This window comes from Uloborus diversus, chromosome 1, assembly GCF_026930045.1.
Source record: "Uloborus diversus isolate 005 chromosome 1, Udiv.v.3.1, whole genome shotgun sequence".
Lineage (NCBI taxonomy): Eukaryota > Metazoa > Arthropoda > Arachnida > Araneae > Uloboridae > Uloborus > Uloborus diversus.
The window spans coordinates 101,798,590-101,823,747 of record NC_072731.1 but is presented as its reverse complement, the minus strand read 5'-3'; the positions used below and the strand labels follow the sequence as shown (position 1 = coordinate 101,823,747).

Below are 25,158 nucleotides of genomic sequence, written 5' to 3'. Positions count from 1 at the left end.
CAATTGTAATGTTGCAGTTTTTGAATTCTCGAATGTCCAAAATTTATTAGATATTGTACTTAATTGTGCGAACTTAATGTGTGCATGCACCAGTTAATCGGTAAGTATGTAAGTTCCGTTCGACAAATTGAGATTATACGCCTTCCAATATATTTAAGTTCAGACCGTGGCTGGCTATATTTTATAATTTTCAGCTTTTCATTTCTGATCTGGCAGTGTTGCGTTCTCGTCAAAATTAGTTTTTTAATTTAAAGTATAAAATTTACATTATTATGCATTGTTTGTCATAGTTTGACATCATCTACTTTTCTAAATGAGCATGAAGGACATGCTCATTCAGAAAAGTAGATTCTCGAGAACTACAGTAGAATTTGAAACTCTTGTAACCTTGAACTCGTCAGTTTCCTTACATTTTAACTTTTAGAACCCTTTGAGTCTTAAAGTTTGGCGTCAACGTGTTTATGCTGAAGAAAAAAACTATGTTATAAATACTGAGAAGTGTGATTCTGTACTTCACTGTCTTTCACTGCATATAAAAAGTAAAAATATGTCAGAGTGTTATCCGTGTAAAATGGAAAAATCGGGGAATTTCGTTTAAACCTGTAACGGAGATTCAAGCCAAAGCCGGGTAAGATCTTTTGCATTTAAATGCGATGGGTTCCTTAGCAGTTGAGTTCTTTAGGGGGAGGGGGATTATTTTCACAATGATAGACAATTTTTCAAAAAAGTGAGGTTTTCGAATATTTTTCAGGTTTCAAAAAAAGAACAGAGAGATTTGCGGGAAAGATCCGATTACGGAAAGGAAATTCTGAACTCCCGGTTTGAAATTTACCTTAGCGACCAAAGCATAAGAATCGAAAAAACCAACAAATCCTCCAGTTAACAAAGTAGCGTCATAGAACACTATAACTCAACATTAATGAATGGAATTAGGACACTTTTAAATGAATCTGGTTTGCCTAAGCAGTTTTGAGCCGAAGCAGCTATGTGCTTCCACTACTTACGGACTAGAGCGGTTTTAAAAAGAAAAACCAAAACCTTTTTTTTTTTGAGCTATTTGAGGGAAGAAAGCCATCTATTAAACACTCCCGTGTTTTTTGGCTGTATTTCGTATATTGGAATTCCAAAACAGAAAATAAACTAATTGGATATGAAAACTAAACAGGTAGTCATGGTAAGATATGCGTTTCATGCGAAAGGTTATAGAATTTAGGATCCCGAAAATAGCGAAGTGACAGAAACTCTGAATGTTTAATTCGATGAAAATAAATTCTGGGCGGGGAAAAAAACAGGAACGGGAAACAGAGATATACAGTTTTATTTCACTTCTGAGTAAATCTGAAGTAGAAGAAGAATATCCTGAAAATCATAAAATAGCATGTTGTGAGAATTAAATGGGTTAAAGAAATACCAAGGCAAAGTATATATTGACACGACGGTTCTAAAGTCCGAATCGCGAAGTCGAGGTTTATTGTTCTGAAAATAACATTGAATATGACCCAAAATATTTTGATTTCACTTGTGATGATAATTCAAGAAAAGTATCAAATTCTGATGAAGATAGGGGGGAAAATTCAAGTAAGCTAGAAGCTAACATTTCCGAAGATGTAATTCCTTCAAATTTGAAACAAAGTTTGAGAACGCCAGAAAGTGAAGATTGGCAAAACGCAACAGAACAGATGAGAAGAACGAAATAATGCGCTTCAAGGCCAGACTGGTAATTTTAGGTAACCACCAGCTATGGGGGGGGGGGATACTTTTAGCAAGTGTTCTCTCCAGTAATTTCCTTTGGTTGAGGCTTTCTTTTCAATTTTTGTGTATAAGATACATCGGGTTCATTTCCAAGCAGATGTTTGCAATGCGTATCTATATGCGGATTTAAAGGAGGAGATTTGTGAGACAACCGAAGGGTTTGACGATCCCTGAAATCTAAATTTTGTCTGTAAATTGAATAAATCATAGTTATTCTGATACAGATTACGCCTCAAATCACGACGGCTGGATTCCAATGCCGGGGGGGGGGCGCTTGTAGTGTTTTTTGATAGAGTACGAATAATATGGTGTACATTCAAACAAAAATGCGTAGCATTGTCAACGATGGAAGCGGAGTATATTTTATTTAGTGAACAATCTAAGGAAGTTATATGGATCAAAAAAATTTTAAATGAATTAATTGGCCACGAAAATAGTTCAGAATTTTAGATTGATTAATAATACTCTGCACTGTGACAATCTAGTTACGATCGATTTTTTTAGTTCTGCAATAGAAAATTGTAGAACTAAGCAGATTAATGTGGGGTACCATTTCCTAAGGAATTCGATTGACAAAAATGAATTTGAAATAAAATTTGTTGAGAAACTAAAAATAATTTAGCTGATTGTTTCACAAAACCTTTCTGTAAAGAAAATTTACGTAAAGCTTGAATTGCAATGACATATTTTTCTAGAGTTTTTTTTTTTTTTTCTGAAATGTTTCAATTCTTCCATTATGTTTAAGCTATAATTTGTGCACACAATCGGATGGCCTATATTTTTTATTCATTTCTTATAGTATTTCATTTCTTGAGTGTGCTGACTTGCCAAACAGGGGGGGGGGGGGTATTTGCTAGCGAATATTTTGTTCCTGTCACTCCAGTGCACGAAAAAAAAAACAATTGTAGTTGATTTCATTTTGAATTTATGCCCGTTGATATGGTTGCGGTTAGGTATTTCGGAACAATTTAAATTATAAATTTCATTCTAGCCACCTGAATTTACTTCATTTAAATTTATTCACTAATGCAATATCATTTCTTTCAGTTTAGTGGTGTGCAAATGTAAAGAACTACGTAACTTGTGACCAAAACTGAATGGCAGTCTTTATCAAGATAGCAGTTCGCATTTGTGTTCCGCTTGGAATTTTAAAGAAGCCTCTAGTCTGAATGATGTTGCGATGATTCACTTTGTGACATGAATGCCGTCAACGGAAAACGGAAGTTTTTAAGTATGTCTTTTCATTTATATTTTTGTGTTTTCGGATGTAATTTGTAATCACCAATGCTTTTGAGTTTTAGAGCGTTCTTAGCCACTGAAGCTTATCCTTCGGTCTGCATGCCGTATTGGGCCCCAGAAGCTGATTTTTGTGGCCTGTTGTCAGGTTCTATGTTACAATCAAGAACTGTGTATTGGAACAAGATAAACTACATTTTATTTTGTTTTGATTGAAATGTGATCGGTCATAAAATTCATTTAAGTCTGAATTTTTTTAATTTGTAATTTAATATTAGATTTTACGGGTAGTCGAATATTATCACTTCAAGAATCACCGGAATATAGAAATTTCTGTTGCTAGAGCTAATTAGACGTACATTTCTTTCATTTTTTTTTTTTAAATTTTCCAGTAAATTTTGAAACACTGATTCTTTGTTTTTACATGTTATTAAAATCGAAGGAACTAAAACAGCATGCTAAAAGTACGATGTATTACAGCATATGAAACTTTCTTCGCATATTCAGACTTGTGTGACACTTAGCAAACAAAATTATAGATTATTTTTATTGTAATGTAAATAAAAAGCAGTTATTTTGTAAATGTGAGCATGTTTAAATCTACAGTTAAAAGTGGTGCGGTCTTCTGGCAAAGTATTTTCAAGAAGGGTAGCATTGTTTACAACAAAGACGGAGGGCCAAATGTGGACTTACAATTTCTCAATGATAAGAACTGGCCCTACCAGATTTACTCTTTTTTGGCACGTTTGACGATTTATTATTTTGTTAAAAACTTTCAACTTTTCTGACTGATTTTTATTTTTTATTGAATTGACCTTAACTAAGCCATCTTGATTTTGGGAATATAGAATTGTTTCTTCCAGATTTCAGGTAAAAAAGAAGTGCCCCTTAAAAAAAAGTCGCTGGTGGCTTAAATGGGGACATCGATAGCTGTTCAAAACGGGGTTCGGGGAGGGGGGGCGTCTCCATTTTGAAAGACATAGAATATAAATGAAACATTTTAAATTATGCTTAAATATTAAGAGATATATAAGATTGAACGTTCTTACGGTATTATTTTATTTCAACTCAAATGACTCTTTTATTTGATTCCTTAGTACTTAAGAAAAAAAGCTCCAAAAAATTAAATTTTAATAATATAATAACACAATTATGGAATAAAATGCATGATTTTTTTTTTTTAAATTTAGTAAAAGATTTCACATTAAGTACAGACAGAGTTCTAAATAATTATTTTACGTCACACTTTGTTTCATATTCAGATTTCAATAATGGGCAGCTGTCAAAGAAAAAGAAGATGAAGCGGGTATCAGTTGAACATAGCTCGAGCTGTTAACAAGTGTTGGAAAGGAATATGGGTTACCAAAAAAAAGAAAGAAAAACCATCTATATACGGTTTTCAGTGCTACTATAGCAACTCGGGGGGGGGGGGGGGGGAATTAAAAGAGGCTAGATACAGTATTCATTGTTTTGAATGAATACCTAAATATTTCCCAATTGGTTGTCCTAAACGTCGACCTTGCTCCATTTTCTAAAAAAAATAATTCTCTAACTCATCCTAATTATTGTTTTGAAGTAAACATATTGCAATCCGATAATCTGGAGCCTATTATAAGAAGAAACTAGTTTCAAGTTTTATCATCCTTAAAACATTTTTATTTTTTTTTCTTTAGGCCAAGATGTTAGCTTTCCCATTTTGGACAACTTTCCGTTCCTTTATTTTTGGAATTCTTGACTTATAAAAGGATTTATTCTCCCGATCACTTCAGTTAGCTAATCGAAAAAAAAATAAATATTATTCTTAATCAACAGTCTCATATGTAATTACAAAATCCTTCAAAAATACCGAAAATTACAAGGATTTTTTTTTTTTAAATTGTATTTCAGAAACCAGTATAAGTGCATTTCTTTACATGGAAGAGAAAATGTAAGATATTATTATCTTTTTTTTTTGAGTTCTTATGTAAAGTAACCAGATTAGATCTACTTTAATTAGACATTAATAACCACCGTTACGCTTGCAAATTGCTGCCAAAAAGTTTTTTTCTCCTTAAAACAACATATTTAGCGCTCAACTGATTCCTGAAATAAACGGTGCAATTACAATTTAGGTATATGTTGAGCGGTTTCAAAATAAAAGCAACTCCCAAGGCAATTTCAGATCATTCAGAGTCATAATTTTAATCATTTTAGGGCGTATTTTTATATTTACGTAATTTGATTTTCCCATGTATGTTTTTTGGTGTCTACAAGTTTTATGAAATTCTAACAATTTTTATTTTGACAGATACTTTCATAACATAAATTCTAATGTTGGCAACTAAGTCGGCAAAGATGTCACAAAGAAGAATCAAGTTCGTGACGTAAAAATGTTGACCTTGAAAAAATTAGCATTCGATTTTAAATGAATGTTTTCAATTCAACTGTAAAAATGACTAATCTATATTTATAGGTAATATATACGAAATAAAATAATTTGGCAATTTTTACTTTCTTCTATATCTAATATATAGAAGAAAGTATTGGATTCGTGCAAATTTTCGAATTTCGAATTTTGACGGATTCGAACGTTTTGAGGTGTGCTGAGTTCATTTCGACTATTTTTGGAAAATGTCTGTCTGTCTGTGTGTATGTGTGTGTGTATGTATGTATGTGTGTGTGTATGTATGTGTGTCACGTCTGTGTGTGACCAGTTTTTTGTGGCCGCTCTACAGCAAAAACTACCGCATGAAATCGAACGAAATTTGGTACACATATGTGCCCCTATGTGAACTTGTGCCCATTAGTTTTTGGCGCGAATTCCTCCAAGGGGGGTGGAGCAGTGGGACGTTTTTTGAGTTACGCGTGCTTGCTATTCCTCAGGAAGTAACTGGCGGAATCAAACAAAATTTGGTCCATATGTTGCCATTAACAGGAGCAGGTGCTGATTCAATTTTGGTGTCAATAACTCAAAGGGGGGTGGAGCTATAGAACGTTTTTTGTCGTCAATTGTGACTGCTGTATCTCAAGAAATAACGAACGGAATCAAACAAAAATTTTTTGACAAGTAGCCCTTAGTGGGTATAAGAGCTGATTTTATTTTGGTGTCAACAGCTAAAAAGGGGGTAGCGCAATCGCCCGTTCTTTTTTTCCATTGTGAGTGCCCTATCTCAAGAAGTAATGCTACGTTCTGGTTGAAATTTGGAATATATGTGAATCCATACGTAAACAGGCTTTGGTTCAATTTTGACTCCAATCGCTCCAAGAGGTGTTGATTTTTTTTTTTTTTTTTTGCGAATGAAAATAGTTTTATTAATGCAACAATAAGAAAGATAAATCGTAATAGATTGTCGTCTGCGTATTTCTCGTGATTTTAATTGTATGGAAATGATCGGAAATATTATCTCAATGATTTAAAATTTTTAACTGTTGCCATCTTATGTTTGTTAATAAATAAAATATTTGTAATTAATTCAAGTAAGGCTTTTAAAGTAACTTTCAATTTTCGCTCTTTGTTTTGTTTTTACAATAATTCAGACATTGGGATGGTCGTCAAGTTTTTGCATGTGTAATTTTGTTTCTGTTAGGAATATTGCTTCCTCGTCAAGCATGGGGAGGGATCAGAAAAAGGAAAAATATAGAAGAAAGTTTCGTGATGGCCACAACATACTAGTTAATGGTGTGAATGTTTCGTTTTTTCTCATGAATACAGAATATAAAGTTACATAATTTTTGGAGTAGTAAAACAAAGTTTTAACTTTTAATACAAGTACTCATAAACGTAACAGATTTTATTATACCGAGTGAAAAATTGTTTCTGTTTAGTAGCTTTGGAAATTTGAGCCGTCACATATTTATTGTTTTCATGTATTTCAACTTTAAATGGTTAATAGGATAAATTATTATCTAATCTATAATATTCAGTTTACAATAATAACCATTCTGTTCATTCTAAATACTGAATACTGCTCATATGGTGTGAAATAAATTTTGTCGGTAGTACTTCTCAAATAAAGTATAGGTCCAAGTGCAACTTATAACATTTAAAAAATTGGAAAATCATGATAATTTTTTTCCCCGAAAAGAAAATAAATCCACATAATTGCATGCATAAAGTTAAAATGAACTTAAAGGTATAAATGGATTGCATGCTGCAAAAAATTTCCCACATTATGCTGCACATTTTAGCAACACAATAATGATGGAAGTGAAAAAAGTACTTTTAGTGAAGATACGATGTAGTATTTTCAGTTATATATAAAAAAAACCCTCATTTTTACTACCTTCATTTCCGATTCCAAGTCACAACTGACTACAACTGTATTTTTGTCGAGGACTGCATACTAAGTGCCTTGTACTACCTTCATTTATCAAAAAGTTTTGTTTTACGAAAAGGCAATAACTGTTCTTAAAATAAAGCTTCAGATCATATTTTGCAATTTCCTTCTATTTGTAAATTTTTTAAGTTTGCAGCAGAGCTAAAAGTTTTTGTAGAAATGAAAATGCGCCACTTTTTCTTCTTTAACAAGTGTTTATAAAATATAGAGATTGGGGGGGGGGGCATTGATTTATTTTGTGTACAATGAAATTAATATCAATAAAACATAGATTTAGCAGCAGTTAACTATTTTTATGTATTAGGCTTTTATATTTATTTACTTGTCGCTTTTCATAGCCTAAAACATTATTTTTGTTGTTGAAAAACTTTAGAAAAGGAACAGATTTCGTATGTAGGCTGATTTCTACAACGTACATACAGAATCAATTGCTTTACTTTTCTATATTGTTCTTCAGCTGTAAAAGCAGTGATTTCGGCTATGAAAAGAGACAACGATACGTTTTGCATAAAAATTGATAACTATTTATTTTATGGTTTACTGCTGTTAATTTTACTGTACAAATCATTTATAAAACCGTATGCTACTGCTGTTTTTGCGGTGCAATTCAGCTGATTTCGCAGCATAATACTGCTAACTTTGCAGTTTGATACTGTTAATTTTGCAGGGCAATTCCGTTAAAAAACAGTATATTACTGTTAATTTTACATTTTATCTCTGTTAAATTTACAGGTCAAGTCATTCCTTAAACAGTATATTACTGCTAATTTTACAGTTTGACACTGTAAGTTTTTACAGGGCAGTTCCATTAAAAAACAGTATATTACTGCTAATTTTACAGTTAATCATTGTTAATTTCACAGGGCAATTCCATTGAAAGACAGTATATTACTGCTAATTTTACAGTTTAGCGCTGTAAATTTCACAATAAAATCTGTTAAGAGACAGTATATTACTGCAAATTTTACAGTTTAGAACTGTAAATTTTACAGTTTTTCTTTGGAATGCGAGCTGCCAGTATTATACTGTTAAAACAACAATTTATTTTTTGCAGTGTACCACCTTAAGCCTTTTGTAAGCAACAATTTTAACACTATATTTGTTTTCTATTTGTAAAAATTGGGTTCAAGTAGACCCGCGCTGGGGCTACTTAGCAGATCCATTAGAAAAAACTGTAAAACAGAGGTGGTGGTATCAGGAAGGCTCAATGATTTTGAGAAATAAACTCAAAACGTACATTCTAGTGAGCAAACTATTTTATAAACTGCAAATTATTTATGTAAATTAATACAAGATCAACGTATACATAAAAACATATTTTTAGGCAAACATAATTTCTCAAATAGAAACATAATCTAACTACAGCTAAACCCAATTGAAATGCTCGTTATTTAAACATTAGAAAGAAAGAAAACCGCTCAATTGACTGGTTCGGGTGGATTTTTTTTTCTCTGATAGGATTATTTAATACCTGCTCTTTCTAGCTACTAAATACTACAGGATGCTCATGCTTGTTTTGTGAACGATCTTTTAATTTCCATTTTAGAGTTGATATACTTAAGTCAAAATGGACAGATGCCACTTTCTAAGACATTTCTCCGGAATTAGTTGAATCTGGACACAATTGTAATTTTTCCTCTAAATAATTCGCATTATTTCCTACTTCAAGGGGTTTTCTTTTACTTTCAGACCCTTTTTATTCCCAGATCTGCAAAAAACGGGTATGAATAGTAACTAACCTCTTTATTTTGAAAGATTACGAACCTTACTTAACATAATTTAGTGATGAAATGTGGTTTGGGGCTGTTTCAACGCTGGGTTCAAGTAATCCCATTTTAAGGCAACGAGTGCACTTTTACTAACTTATATTAGTTACTGTGTTTATTATATAGCTATAACATTAAAACACTGTTATTTTATTATTAAGAAATAGAATGCTAAGATAAAACTATTTTGACCTTGATGATGTCAGATGCTTCCATAAACTTCCATGTGAAAGTTTGCAGACACAAAAAACAACTTTTTAGACAACTTGCAATCATAACCTCAATCAGAAAAAGGTGTGAATAGCAGAAACTTTGTTTCATGTTCCAGCCTCTACCTAGTACTGCTATCTGTCATGGAGAAAGATTTTTAAGTTTATACATTGAGTTACATAGGACCGGGACGGATTTTAAACTTTTTTCTCGTGGATTCAAATAGCCGCCGGAGGCTCAAGTAGCCTTATTTTACGGTATCGTTTGAAGAATGAAAGTTAATATCATTTTTTCCGATTTAGTATGTACGTTGGGGGAGGGGGATGTTGAATTTCTGAATAGCTTCAAGAAAAAGAAAAAAAACAGTCACCTGTTTGAAAGCTGGTAGACCTTTTCAGACCTTCTCTGGAGTTGTGACTTGAGATGGATGAGTTCCCAGAGGAAGTGGGACTCGCCATCCTTGAGCGTACTTGAACGGACCTGAACTTCTGTGACAGGAATCAACACTTGATAGCGAATTATTTCTACTTCAGAAGTGCTGTTCTTGTTCGAACTCCCCTGCAACACAATTAGAACAGGCTTCCATTATGCACTGTACTTTACATAGCTAGAACACAAGTTCAACAAATGGTACAGGCGTTAAGAGCAACTACTCAGGTATGTTCGCATAGAGAGTCGGTTGATTTGATGACGTCAGTTGTTAGTACGGTGAGTGTCAATAGGGTATTTTTATTAGTTTTCATCAACTGGTAGCTGTATTAGAACGTGCCTGGTCAGTTACTGGTTAACCGTTGTTAACCGGCTACTCTACTCGAACATATCCTAGGTCGACAATGTAGTGCAGGGATATTTTCCTTTTCAACATACTTACATTTTTTACACAAATCTATTTCCACTAAATTAGTATAAATTCTATTTTCGTAATTCATTCTTGTCTTATCTAAATTTGATTTATGGAACAGCTATAGTCTCATTTTGGAAATAACTGTTGCCTGGGGGCAATTACTTGTTTATGCCTTAATTGCAATTTTTTACGTATTCTTCAATAACTTTATTATGTGGAAAGAGATATGTGAATACTTTTCCTAACGCTTTCCCATGCTGTATTGACTACGAACCGACCGCTGACTTCCACAATGAGCCTAGGTAGCAGACTTCGCTTCATAAACGTTTTAAAATGGTTGTCAGCGTTGTGACAACCATTCTAACACGTTTATGAATCATCTGAACATTGCGTGCGCTATCTGGAAGATACTTCTATTCCCCTTCATGTCCTCCTCAAGAACTTAGCCATTTTGTCACAAAGCATCATGAGAAAATGTTAACATGCAGAATTGTGACCTCGCTCAAACCCAATTAGTATTAAGATCCATTCGATTTTACGGTTGAATTAGCCAAGCCTTTTTTAAAAATGCATACGCTCTTTTTGGAAAAGTATTTTTAACACATGTTAGGATTTTCTTAATCTTATCTAATTTGTTATATTTTGATTCGATAGCTCATATCAATTCCTGCAGCTTGTGATGAACGTAGCTCTCTGATGAGCAGCAGTAGCCAGCCTGCATTGCTGGGAATTAATTCCCCTGATACCGTTATTCAAATCTTAGCAATGTCCAGATAAAAACGATTGCAGTGCTCATCACTCTGACCTGCTTTGCTCATTTCTTTCGGGGACTAAAATTCAAGTGAGAGAAAAGAAAGTGGATTTTTAAGGGTATATTGTAGCGAAAGCATGAAATAAAACTTATAATCCTCAACGTTGACATCAGAACACATCACAAACATTTTTTTTTTACTTTAAAGAGTTTTCTCCATCTTGAGATCTCTGAAGAGCAGTTAAAAATGAGAACCCACAAAAGCGCTTCTTTAATTTTTGCCGCCTTTATTAGAGAGAATTTTACACAAAATGACATGATTTGATGCACAAAGTGACAGATCATGTCTCGCTTTTTCACACTTGCTTGAGAATGCGCAAATAATTTCCAGGCCTCGTTTACAGAGTGAAAATAAGGATCAAGAAGTGATGCAATGTGTCGCATATGTTTCTTAAGCATGTATTTATGTTATTAATATACCCTTTTTGTAACGCAAAAAATCTATATATTTCTGTGACGAGGGCAAATCATCGGGAAGAGATAAAATGGAGGGAGTGACGACTTACCTTCGTGAAACAAAGACACCAAGTCACGTGATAAATTTTGAAGCGAAGCAGTGGAAGAAATCAGGTTTCTTTCGCTAGTTTGTGTAACCATTCGACACTGGTAAGTCACGTGACTTGAGATCGTTGCCTAAGCTTTTGCTAAGCCAATGATTGGGCTTGCTCCCTCCATTTATAGTTCCTGCTCTAACCAGGGAACCACACGATTTCAGTAATCATGGAAAAAGTTCAAAATGGTCGCATTCGAAAGAGCATATTTAGACTTTTTTTGACCCATAGATTGTGTGCCCTCGTCTCTTAGTTTTCAAGATATAGAGGATCAAAGTCTGCCAAAATCTCAAAAAAAAGTTGCCAGATTTAAAAACTTGGCAAAAATTTTAAAATACCGCACGATTTCATCGTCTGCATCTTGAAGGACACCTCAATTTCATTTTCGGTTATCTGCAAAGCGTCTGAAAGATGTTTTGCATTAATCCCTTACTTGCGCGTGTTACATTAAAGGAATCACCATCAAGCCTATGAAGTGAAAAGTAGCAAGCTTTATCCAGAGGAATGACAACTTTACAATGAAATTAAACATAAATTGTATCATTTCATTCGTGATAATAATACATTTCAGAACTTTTCTGTATTTTAAGTGTATTTAACTCAACTTATTTAAGTGTTAATTCTTATTAATGAAATATGTTGTTAGTACTTCTTAATAATCTTGAAGAATTAATACGAATAAGTACAAAAAGCAGACTAGGTTGAGCTCATATACATATACTAAAACGAATATTCTTTGATGTTGAAACAAAATGGTCATGAACTATGGTATCAGTTCTTTTTTATATAGTGATAATTAAAACATGAAGTTTTATTGTCCGAACACTGTGAGGAAAAATATTTAATTCTAAATTTAAAACAGAAAAAAAAGTCTAAAAAGAACAACGGATAAAAAATGTCACTAACCCGCGCTTCAAAATTATCGAGATCGGAAATTACATCATGGATGGAGGGAAATAGTTATTTTTGTTCTTAAAAACTGTTAATATAGTCGACGTTCATTACAACAACCCCTGACGTCCGAACAAAATCTGTCACCACAGCTAAAAGTGGGTATATCGTAAATGCATAACATATTGCATGTTTTTCATTCATTTTTGAAAATACTAGACTAACTTTTACAAGTTATGTTTTAATCAAACTACAATCACTTATTCATTTCCAGATTATTACAACCGCAATACTCGGACATGATACTATATGCTTGGTACAAGTCTGGGTTATTACCAACTCGGCCACCTCCATTTAAAAACCTTTGCAATTTTGCATTTTGGGGGAGTTTAACGGTTGAAATATCTGTACACGGCTTAAATTCATGACATGCTTCTCGTTTCACAATTTTCTATCTTTTAATCATTATTTTGTTCAGTGTCATATTTGTCAGGGTCAGTAGCATATTTTTGTTCTTTCGACAGGCTTCTTTCATTTTTATTTTACTATATCTCTTATTTGTATTTACCATTAATCTGCTAATTAAAATTTCTGAATTAGATTTTTTTTTAAAAATTATATTGCCTTAAGTATACAAATTAACTTATTATTTCATTTTTATTTTGCTTTAGCTCTTGTCTGTATTTAGACTAATCTGTTGATTAAAATTTCTGAATTAGAGATTTTTTTAATAATTTATATATAAATTGCCTCAAGTAAACAAATTAGCTTTGCACAGAATGTAAACGAAACACTCATAATTAATACTTTCTGAACTATAACAAAAATTAGTTAAAATATATTGCATCAATAATATTGTAATTAACACTTAAAGTACTAAATTAAAATTTACTAAAATGCGAAAATATACTTTCATCCGGCCATCCGACCCGTATCTTCCAAATTTCACTGGGGAAAAGATCCTTTCTGCCGTAGGAAGTTAAAACGCTGTATCTGCAGAAATGCATTTTTGAGATAATTGAAGAAACACGTTTTGGATTCCAAAAAGGGAAACGCTTGAATATGACGTTCTTTTCATGCATAATTTTCAGCGGAAACCAAATAAGCAATTTTGCATATGAAAGCTAAGGCAGAGGTGCCCAACCCTCAACCTAAGGGCAAGGGCGCCCCCCTAAATATCACGGAGACCCCCAAAAGCAAGAGACTCCTCCCCAAAAGGAGAAAATACCCCTCAACCCCCCTAAAAATGTCAATGGCGAAGTCTGCCCTATGACACCCTCCCCAACTAGGTGGGCACCCCTATCTAAAGTACAAAATGTGGCAAAAGAAAAAAGAAAAACATTTGCTGTGTGATACTACGCTTTGCTTTCCCATGGCAGAATTATACAAAATGCTTATCATGCCGAAACGCAGCAGAAAACACACCCAAATACACATAGCTATAGTTGGAAATAATGTAACTGGGAACTCACCTTGTGATTTAAGGGACTCGCCAGAAAAAAGGTGGTTTGTAATCAATTAACATTATATTTGCATTGCTTTTACAAAAAAACAACAACAAATATTTCCGGTGACATCGTTCTCCCGCGCACTTTCCCTCCCATACAACGCTTTTGCAAGTACATGTAAATGCATTTTTGTTAAAAACCAGGATGGTCAACCGTAGGTCCTTAAATCCCCCCCCCCCCCCGACTGTGGTGGGTCTGCTTTTATCATTAATAATAAGATAAAACTTAAATTTAATCTTGATTTAAAGTTGTTCCTCTGAAAAGCTTTCCACTTTTTAAGCTTGATAGTGGTTCTTAACTTTGACGTACACAAGTAAAGTAGGGGTGCCTATTTCCTCCAAGACCCCACACTAAAAGCTTGAAGAACCCAGAAAAACCAAAGATCCCCCCCTCCCAGACGAGAGAAAAATACCCCTGAAAACTACCCCCTAAAAACTTTAATGGCGAGCCTCTCCCCCTGGTAGTCACCCATGATTAAAGAATTAACTTAAAACGTCTTTCACGCGTTTTGGTAAAGGCCGAAAATGGCAGTGAGATATCTTGTCAGATGCAGATCTTGAATTCGCGCCGTATTTACCCTTTCTTTTTCAAAACTCGCTAATTTTTTAAAAATAACTTAAAATTTTGGCAAACATTAAGAACTCATATTTCGATAACAGGGACGCGAGGCCACGTAATTTTTGTGCCATAAACATGTTTTACGATGCTCTTTCAAATGCTACCAATTTCGATTTTTTTCGAATTTCCTTGATCGTGTAGTTTCCTTGTAAGGAGAAAATTAGCTTTTTTCTTTTTTTGAAGTGTGATATTCGTGTTCAGCGAGTAAAGAATTGGGTGCTTTCCGTTGCGAAGCAATTTGATTGTTTTCTAGTGTAATTGCATTAGAGTTACTCAAAATTTTAGCAGGGTTCGAGAAGAACGTTAGTAAAATGTTGAGTATTAATTACTAGATTCCCGTCCCGACCTTGTCCGGGTTAAAAAGATATCTATCTTAATGAAATTATGTGCAGGTACTATTTAATTATAAATTTCATAGCAAGCAATAACAGTTTTGTTTTTTTAATATATGAGGTTTGAAACTGGTTTACCTCATTTCCTGATCAAGAGAGACCAATATATAATCACCACTAAGCAATACAATCTTCTCGCAGATTTGATGATGGAGATGCATTTTGAATTGTAATCCCTCTATTTGGAAAAGGAAATATGCAGGGACCATGGGGATGCAAGAAATATAAGCGAACTGATCTGCTGCCGGTGCTGTAAGAACAATACTCCAAATGATAGTGTTTTCAATTGGGGTCCATTTCCATTGCATAGATTAGGCAAATTAAAGTTGCGCAACAAAATTATTGGGATATCGCCTTTAATTTTAAAATCATGAAGAGTCCTGAGGAGTCAATGGAATTAAGGAATTCATGTGGATGAAGCACAGCGTGGCTGGCGAAAACGATAGCATTCCCGCACATCCAAGTGTAATTTTTCGGATAAAAAGTTTTGGTTTCAGGATAAACATTGGGGATCATATCATTAGAGAAAATTTCCCAACTCATCAATTTTTTTAAGATATCCTTTTCCAGGTATTTTCCCGTTACTTACTTGTAATCAAAGACTCTAGTCATGCTTACCATTATCTCATAAATGGGCTCTTATAATTTTTCTTAAGATACGGATGTTCTTAAAGGCTCCTAGAAGTAGACGACTTAAAGCAGACTTGAAGAATATCTGCAAGTGTTCCTCTAGGGTGCCACACAGGGGCGGCAATTCAGCATTTCATTTGGGGGGTTGAGTTTCTTGAATATGTATTACCATTGTGGTCCCAAATACACATTATCTAACAGGAAGTGGTCATAAAATCGGTTTAATATGAATAAAATTAGTGTTTAGAAACACTTAAAATTTTGATTTACCTTCTAATAGGTTATCATACAAAACATCTCGATACTAAAGTTTTATACTTTTTGGAAAAGTTTTAATGCATGATTTTTGGATTTCGGAAGAGCAGGGAATCGTGTTACTAATCTATCAGTGCCCAGTGTCATGCTGTGTTGCCAGTACAGCTATATAGAAAAGATTTTGAAAAAGCTCATGCCCTTTAGCATGTATAACTTCGTTTAAATTTTTTGCCCATTGTGCTTCGGAAATAATTCATTAACCTCCTGAGAAATAAAAAAATCTTTCTCTACTAGCTGGGCTGATTGAAATAGTTCAAAAATAATTGAAGTAACAAAGTTATGTATGAAAACACGTTTTATATCTTGCTCTTCAAAATCACCCTGGCAACTTCAAAAATTGTGATGGGCTTAATTTTTCCTCATTGAATAATCTAGTCTCGTTGGCGCTCTCAGCTTCAATGAGATATCATCTGCTTCCAGCTCTGTTTTTCACTATTCCAGACTGATGAGTCCATAACAAGGTCGAGACTGCAATCTCTGAATGTTATAAACCGGTCTTGTAGGTATATTGCTTGTAATTTTTCTTGCTTCATGCTTAAAATTTTACTCATAATTGAAACATTTTATTTTTCGTTTTCAAAATCCAATCCAAATAATATAGAGCCAACCATACAGAAAAATAATTATTATCAAATCTTGTGTTAATTTCATTCGAAACTGAATCTGTTTTTTCATACAGAATATTAAAAAATCAATGTTTGACTGTTTGACTTCTCATCATCATGTGAGTTTTTGTCTTTTTTTTTTTTTTAAATTGACCTCGAGGGAAGAATTTTCTTGAAAAGTTTCACGCTTGATTGAAATATACATCTGTGTAAAATCTATTTTCAGTTTAAATTGTAGATTGAACTATGGTAGTATGGTGCACAGATCAATTGCAGATTGAACTGTGGCTTGAATAGTCCGAAAATTAAGGGTAGCGGACTGAAGATGTTTTGATAGAGTAAAGCATTTTTCAAAAACTTTCCTCCATACAAAATGAATAAAAATTGAAATGAATTCATACATGCTAAAGGGCATAAATTTTTTCATTATTGAAAGAATCGTTCTGTAATAATTCTTCCAATCGTCAAATGCACTGCTTTGAAGTTATCGAGAAATGTTTTTATGGTTTTAACTCTTGAAGACCATCTTGTGTCCCTCTGAGATTGCATAATTATAGAGTCCCATAAAAGGTATTTGTTGATAAGTTTTTTTTTTTAAATTCAATAATCACATGCACTTTTATGAACTTTCTATGAAAGCATATAATGCATTGAGCAGTTGAAACGTGTTTCCTGCAGAATAAAGCGATGAACACCCATTAAATAAATATATACTTAAAAAATAAGCGTAAAAGCTAATGTAAAATATCAAGGAATTTTCTTGTGAAAACCTTGCAGCCACACCACTTTGCACGGCCTCTCATATTGGACATACCATTGTCAGGGCCGGATTAATCCAGCGCGGGGCCCGTAGCATATGTTTCCAAGGGGCCCTCGTTTTCGAATGATATAGTAAATAATATAACACACATCTTTATGGAGACGGGAAGAGTACTTATAACATCCATGAATACATAAATGTGGATATAGTTTTAGAGCTTTACGGTGTTTGTGATCCCTTTCTATTGCCCCTCGTCTTCCCGTTACTACACTTTTTACTTTTGTAACTTTTAATTCCAAAACGGAAAATTTTCGATATTTCAATTCTAAAAACTCAATTTTAACGACCTCTGATCATATTAGGAAGAGAAGAGGTAAGATCAAAGGAAAAAAATTTGGGTTCACAGCGACTCTCCAGCCAGTTTTTTAAAACTGAAGTCTTAAATAAAACTGTAGATTATCCTTAAAGATGTTGTAGAGAGAGGAAAGAGTGGTGTTCAAGGAGGTCCCATTGGAAAAATTTTAATTTATTATCTGTTATTAATCTAAAAACACAATTTTAAGCAAAAATTCTCGAAATTATATACTCTGAAATGGTATGTGTTTACGTTCTTTGGTGATTTTGGGGTGGAGTTCGCGAAAGCCATTCCCTGGAAATTTCTCGAAAGTGAAGTTGTGAAAACGTGATAGATAGCGGCCATTGCGGGTTACATTTCGTACGGGATGTGGTTCAGGCACTCGGCCGAGGGCAACCCGGAAATTTTTCGAAGTTTAAGTCTTAGAAGTATTTTAAACCATTGTTAACAATGTTGGAGGGGGAGAGGTACACTCCCATTGAAAATTTTCGAAATTATAGTCCAAAATACGCAGTTGTAGGCAACCTTATTAGACGACGTTATAGGACGGGATCGGGCTCGGGATTACACCCATGGAAATTTTTCGAAACTGAAGTTCCAGAAAGCAGTTTTAGCGGGTTTTCGATTAAGTTAATCAATTTTCTTCCTGAATTTTTCTGAATTTCAAGTTCGAATAAAAATTGTTTTCAGCTACCTTTGGTGATGCAAAGGTTCGGAACATGGATAGCAGCTTTTTAGTTCCCTCCCACTCAGAGGAAAAAAATTAAAAACGATATTTCAAGTCTTTCTTCTACACATAATTATTTTAGTTCATCAAAAAATAATATTTTCTTAACAATTCATTTATTTCGCTCAACATAAGTGTGAGGTCTCAGAATCTTTTTCTTTTCTTCTATCATGATCTCTTAATTTTGCTCATTGTTGTTTACAGTGCCGGATCTACGGGCTCGTGTCTCGGGCGGAAAATTTTGAGGGTGATAAATTGACATGAATTTAAGTAACCAAAAAGAGTTTAAGGATGACAAATAATTACCTTTTTAGGACTCCAATTTCGAAAGCTTTAAGAAGAAAGCCACTTTTAAACAATTTCTGGATGGTAACTCTTTCCCCACTCTTGACTAACATCAACAAAGAGAGCCTTAAAATGTGGTTTTAGGATTTGTGCTTTAAGAATTTCAGCATCCTCTTTCTCCTGCTATCAACAACAATTGCTTAAATTTGAATTTTTAGAGCCTAAATTCCGAAAAATTCCGGAGAAGCCCTTAAACCATCTCGATTTCAAAATTTCAAAAAAATTCCAAAAAAACCCACCTACTTCCTTAGCTTTTTAACATTCGGGGGAAAAGACTCCAAAGCATCACTCTTTACCTAAAGTTAGAAATAAAGATAGGCCGCGTCTTGAAGATTTCATTTTCTAACATTTTGCGAAGCAATTCCGTATCTCCCCTCCCCCCCCCCCCAAATAACGTCTATAGTGATAATATAAAACCACAGTTTGAAACTTGAAGTCAGAATTGTTTCTGGGGGAGTTCAGACCCTCATCCCTTTCTCTAATCTTCCCACATAGCTTGAAATTTCGTTTTCAGCTGTACCATGGGTCGATCCCTCAAACCCTTTCCTCCCAAAGATAGCCTGAAATTGACTTCAGTTTTGAGCACAATTTGAGGAAAGAACCCTTTCCCCTTTCATCTATTGTTATGAAACAACAAAACTTCCTTTCTTTTTTTTTTTCTAAGACTTGAATAGCTGAAAGTTTTAAGATCCTAACTCCCTTAAATTTCCTAAGATACCTTAAAATTGACTTCATTTTGAAAAAAGAAAAAAAAAAAATCCAGAAAAAACCCCAATTCTCCGTTTTCCAAACTTTGCCTAAAACTGTAATTTTTAGGTCAGTTTTGAAACTTTTCTGACCCAACAGAGCTTTTTCTCCTTCCACTAAGAAAGATCAAATTGCGTTTTTAAGACTTCAATTGGGAGAAATTTCTGAGAAGCAATCTATCGAAAAAATAAGATTTTTAATTTACCTGAGCATTTAGAAAAGCTAAATCTAAATAAAAAGAGAAAGATAGAGAGAAATTTAAATTGGTTAAAGTACGGAAAGTAGTTTTTTTTTCTGGAATTTTTTCTCATGACGCGGGGCCCGTAGCATTTGCTACTTCTGCTCTATGGCTAATCCGGTCCTGACCATTGTTACACTGGGCACACAAGTATGAAATATTTATCCTATATGAGGAAATGTCTTCTTTAGTTAAAATTAACCATGGTTCTCTAGCAGCTTTCTATGTTCTGAAAAGGCCGGAAAATACTTCATGAATTTCTAAGTCATCATCCAAATAACGAAAAACTTTTTCTACTCTGGGAATGTATCGAGTTTCATCAAATAGTTACTGAGAACCAGCGGCATTTTTTTAAATGAACATTGATTTCCGACTTACATAAATTGAATTCACCCATTTTCCATCATTCTATTGAAAAAATTTGGGGGGCGACCGCCCCCTCTTGACTCCCCTATTTGCCGCCCCTGGTGCCACCAGGGAAAGTTTCACGAAAGTCACCATCAAATACGGCGCCACCTCTCAAAATTTTCTCTGAACCTTTACGGCCTTTAAGGCTTCTATCTACTCTTCTATAACCGAAAGGTGGCTCATCAAACATTCGTCCTACATTTGGAGAAAACCTCCTGAAGAAGTTTACCCAACGGCCCGTTTTTTACTTTCTTCTATATCTAATACATAGAAGAAAGTATTGGATTCGTGCAAATTTTCGAATTTCGAATTTTGACGGATTCGAACGTTTTGAGGTGTGCTGAGTCCATTTCGACTATTTTTGGAAAATGTCTGTCTGTCTGTGTGTGTGTATGTATGTGTGTGTGTATGTGTGTGTGTGTCACGTCTGTGTGTGACCAGTTTTTTGTGGCCGCTCTACAGCAAAAACTACCGCATGAAATCGAACGAAATTTGGTACACATATGTGCCCCTATGTGAACTTGTGCCCATTGGTTTTTGGCGCGAATTCCTCCAAGGGGGGTAGAGTAATGGGACGTTTTTTGAGTTACGCGTGCTTGCTATTCCTCAGGAAGTAACTGGCGGAATCAAACAAAATTTGGTCCATATGTTGCCATTAACAGGAACAGGTGCTGATTCAATTTTGGTGTCAATAACTCAAACGGGGGTTGAGCTATAGAACGTTTTTTGTCGTCAGTTGTGACTGCTGTATCTCAAGAAATAATGAACAGAATGAAAGAAATATTTATCGGCAAGTAGTCCTTAGTGGGTATAAGAGCTGATTTTATTTTGGTGTCAACAGCTAAAAAGGGGGTAGCGCAATCGCCCGTTCTTTTTTTCCATTGTGAGTGCCCTATCTCAAGAAGTAATGCTACGTTCTGGTTGAAATTTGGAATATATGTGAATCCATATGTAAACAGGCTTTGGTTCAATTTTGACGCCAATCGCTCCAAGAGGTGTTGATTTTTTTTTTTTTTTGAATAAAAATAGCTTTATTAATGCAACAATAAGAAAGATAAATCGTAATAGATTGTCGTCTGCGTATTTCTTGTGATTTTAATTGAATGGAAATGATCGGAAATATTATCTCAATGATTTAAAACTTTTAACTGTTGCCATCTTATGTTTGTTAACAAATAAAATATTTGTAATTAATTCAAGCAAGGCTTTTAAGATAACTTTCAATTTTCGCTCTTTGCTTTGCTTTTGCAATAATTCAGACATTGGGATGGTAGTCAAGTTTTTGCATGTGTAATTTTGTTTTTGTTGGGACTATTGCTTCCTCGTCAAGCATGGGGAGGGATCAGAAAAAAAAAAGAAAAATATAGAAGAAAGTTTCGTGATGGCCACAACATACTAGTTTTCTTCTGGAACATACGGAATCATCTTGGAGCAGATGGCAGTTCCGTAAAAATACCGTCAAAAAAGCCTGTTAATCAAATTTTAGCCAACTGTTAAATTTATTAAGTTTTTTCCATTTCCATTGGGTATTCCAATAAACATTAATTTGCGTTCCCAGTTTTCGTGTACCAATTGTGTCTTTATAGAATTGTTTTCCTTGATTTTCTACGGCGGTAACAAACAAAAGCTCCCTATTGAGTTTCCACTTCATTGACAAATTCTGCTTTCTTTTAAAAATTAGACTTTGTTTTGTATCGTTTGACACGAAACGATAGTCATAGTATTTCTGCTGACGCTGAGGCTCTCCCTGCAACATGTCGTCACTGACATCTTTTTTAATTGTTTGCCATAAAGCAATAAAATCTAAAAGTTAGTATAAAAGTTAAAATAGTTATAAACAATTCTCTGAGGAATTGGAGTGGAGTCAGAAAGTTATATAATTAATATTAAAAAAGGTTAGTTTCTAAGGTTTGACGTCCTCTATAAGATCGGGTTTTATACATGCTGCTTGATAGGTTGACAGGACCTTTAACTGTAAAAAGACTTTGGAACTATGTTGGACGACGAAAGTATTTTAAATGAATTCTTAAATGACAAAATTCCGATTGGCCAATTAGGGTGAATATTGTACTATCTTATACATATAAAATCTGAGTATCTATCTATCTATGTCCAAGCTTCTTCTCCCGAACGACAGTGAACTGACCATCGAACCAGGTATCGATGGATTTGTCATCTTCCCGTCTTCATGTTTGGCTATTTAACATAATCCTCCGATAATAATTAGCGGAGATATCAATTAAAAATTATTAATTATGACTCATAGATTTCAAAATAAAATCCATATTTTTCGAAGGCTTTCCTCCATTCAAATTATTATTCAGAGCTTCAACTCAACTTTCCGGATGAACGCTTTTATTAAAATTTACAGCGTGAAGAAAATCATTGAGATGAAAGATTTGTTGCCATTTTTTTCCTCGAATAGGCTCAGGTAAAATTCTTGTTTTTGTTTTGAGGCTTTTCCTGTAATCAGGGGATTTAAAATGTTTACTTTATGGGGATTTTCCGCAATCTGCCACAAAATTTCACTGACTTTTTTTTTTTTTTTTTGGTTCAAGCCTGAGTGTTGAACTCCCGTCACTTGACATAACTTTTATTTTCGAGGTGGACCGTGCAAAGCCGGGCGACGCAGCTAGTCTTATACATATAAAATCTGAGTATCTATCTATCTATGTCCAAGCTTCTTCTCCCGAACGACAGTGAACTGACCATCGAACCAGGTATCGATGGATTCGTCATCTTCCCGTCTTCATGTTTGGCTATTTAACATAATCCTCCGATAATAATTAGCGGAGATATCAATTAAAAATTATTAATTACGACTCTTAGATTTCAAAATAAAATCCATATTTTTCGAAGGCTTTCCTCCATTCAAATTATTATTCAGTGCTTCAACTCAACTTTCCGGATGAACGCTTTTATTAAAATTTACAGCGTGAAGAAAATCATTGAGATGAAAGATCTGTTGCCATTTCTTTTTCTCGAATATGAACAGGTAAAATTCTTGTTTTTGTTTTGAGGCTTTTCCTGTAATCAGGGGATTTAAATTGTTTACTTTTTTGGGGGGTTTTCCGCAATCTGCCGCAAAACTACACTGACTTTTTTTTTTTTGGTTCAAGCCTGAGTGTTGAACTCGCGTCACTTGACATAACTTTTATTTTTGAGGTGGACCGTGCAAAGCCGGGCGACGCAGCTAGTATTATACTAATAGGTGAGTCTTTCTCAATCCCGGGAAGCCTTTCAACCTCTTGTGTTCGTTTTCTTCCGAAAACTTGCATTTTTCACATGCCTCCACTTTTTTTTGGCAATCTCTTTCTGATAGGATATTTGTGAGCTATGTTATTACTTTCTTCTATATCTAATATATAGAAGAAAGTATTGGATTCGTGCAAATTTTCGAATTTCGAATTTTGACGGATTCGAACGTTTTGAGGTGTGCTGAGTCCATTTCGACCATTTTTGGAAAATGTCTGTCTGTGTGTGTGTGTGTGTGTGTGTATGTATGTGTGTGTGTGTATGTATGTGTGTCACGTCTGTGTGTGACCAGTTTTTTGTGGCCGCTCTACAACAAAAACTACCTCATGAAATCGAACGAAATTTAGTACACATATGTGCCCCTATGTGAACTTGTGCCCATTAGTTTTTGGCGCGAATTCCTCCAAGGGGGGTGGAGCAATGGGACGTTTTTCGAGTTACGCGTGCTTGCTATTCCTCAGGAAGTTACTGGCGGAATCAAACAAAATTTGGTCCATATGTTGGTATTAACGGGAACAGGTGCTGATTCAATTTTGGTGTCAATAACTCAAACGGGGGTTTAGCTATAGAACGTTTTTTGTCGTCAATTGTGACTGCTGTATCTCAAGAAATAATGAACGGAATGAAAGAAAAATTTATCGGCAAGTAGCCCTTAGTGGGTATAAGAACTGAATTTATTTTTTGTGTCAACAGCTAAAAAGGGGGTAGCGCAATCACCCGTTCTTTCTTTCCATTTTGAATCCCCTATCTCAAGAAGTAATGCTACGTTCTGGTTGAAATTTGGAATATATGTGAATCCATATGTAAACAGGCTTTGGTTCTATTTTGACGCCGATCGCTCCAAGAGGTGTTGATTTTTTTTTTTTTTTTTTTTTTTTGCGAATAAAAATATTTTTAATGCAACAATAAGAAAGATAAATCGTAATAGATTGTCGTCTGCGTATTTCTCGTGATTTTAATTGTATGGAAATGATAGGAAATGTTATCTCAATGATTTAAAATTTTTAACTGTTGCCATCTTATGTTTGTTAACAAATAAAATATTTGTAATTCATTCAAGCAAGGCTTTTAAAATAACTTTCAATTTTCGCTCTTTGCTTTGCTTTTGCAATAATTCAGACATTGGGTCAAGTTTTTGCATGTGTAATTTTGTTTTTGTTGGGAATATTGCTTCCTCGTCAAGCATGGGGAGGGATCAGAAAAAAAAAAAAAAAGGAAAAATATAGAAGAAAGTTTCGTGATGGCCACAACATACTAGTTTAATTATATCATTTTTAAAAGCTTAAATACGGTCTTCATGAAGAATAGTTTTCCAAATAACTTTTATTTATTTTTTTCCACTTTGTTAAATTCATTTCTATCCAATGTTGTTTGTTCGTTGCTGTTGAACGTATTTGAACGTACATTACATATGTGAAATTCCTCTTTCAGCTGAGAATTTTCTAAACTAAATGTACTTAAGTGAGCTCATTAGCTGATGGTTTTTTCATTTCGGTTTTTGTATAATTAAAAACCCTTAAAGGATAGCCGAAACGCATGCAAAACTACATTTTTTAGAAACACGGATTAATTTGCCAAGTCTCAGGCTAATAAAAATGCTATTCCTTACACTCTGCGTCCGTTTTCGTAATTTTTGTTTTTCTTTCCACAGCATTCAGCTCAAAATCAACCTTTAGTTTTTCTGTCACTGGAAATGTAGGACAATGAGCGATGTTTTTACGTATAACAATAAAACAGTACGAAATATAAAGTGGTAGTTAAGACAAACTATTAGTTTAAAAAATTAATATAAACACATATGCATAATTTATAGCCTATGTCAATCAGTAAGAATGCACCTTTCATATAGTGAAAGAAATTTTTGAATAGTTGCAATGG

At 34.1% G+C, this 25,158-nt stretch overlaps 1 protein-coding gene across 1 annotated transcript in view; it reads right to left on the bottom strand.

Annotated features, from left to right (window-relative positions):
* Positions 1-25,158, bottom strand: part of LOC129216874 (protein still life, isoform SIF type 1-like) — a 184,434-nt gene that overhangs the window by 4,883 nt on the left and 154,393 nt on the right. The window contains exon 25 of the mRNA XM_054851126.1: positions 9,651-9,838. Coding sequence (XP_054707101.1) covers positions 9,651-9,838 — 188 coding nt within the window. The remainder of the gene's footprint in view (positions 1-9,650; positions 9,839-25,158) is intronic.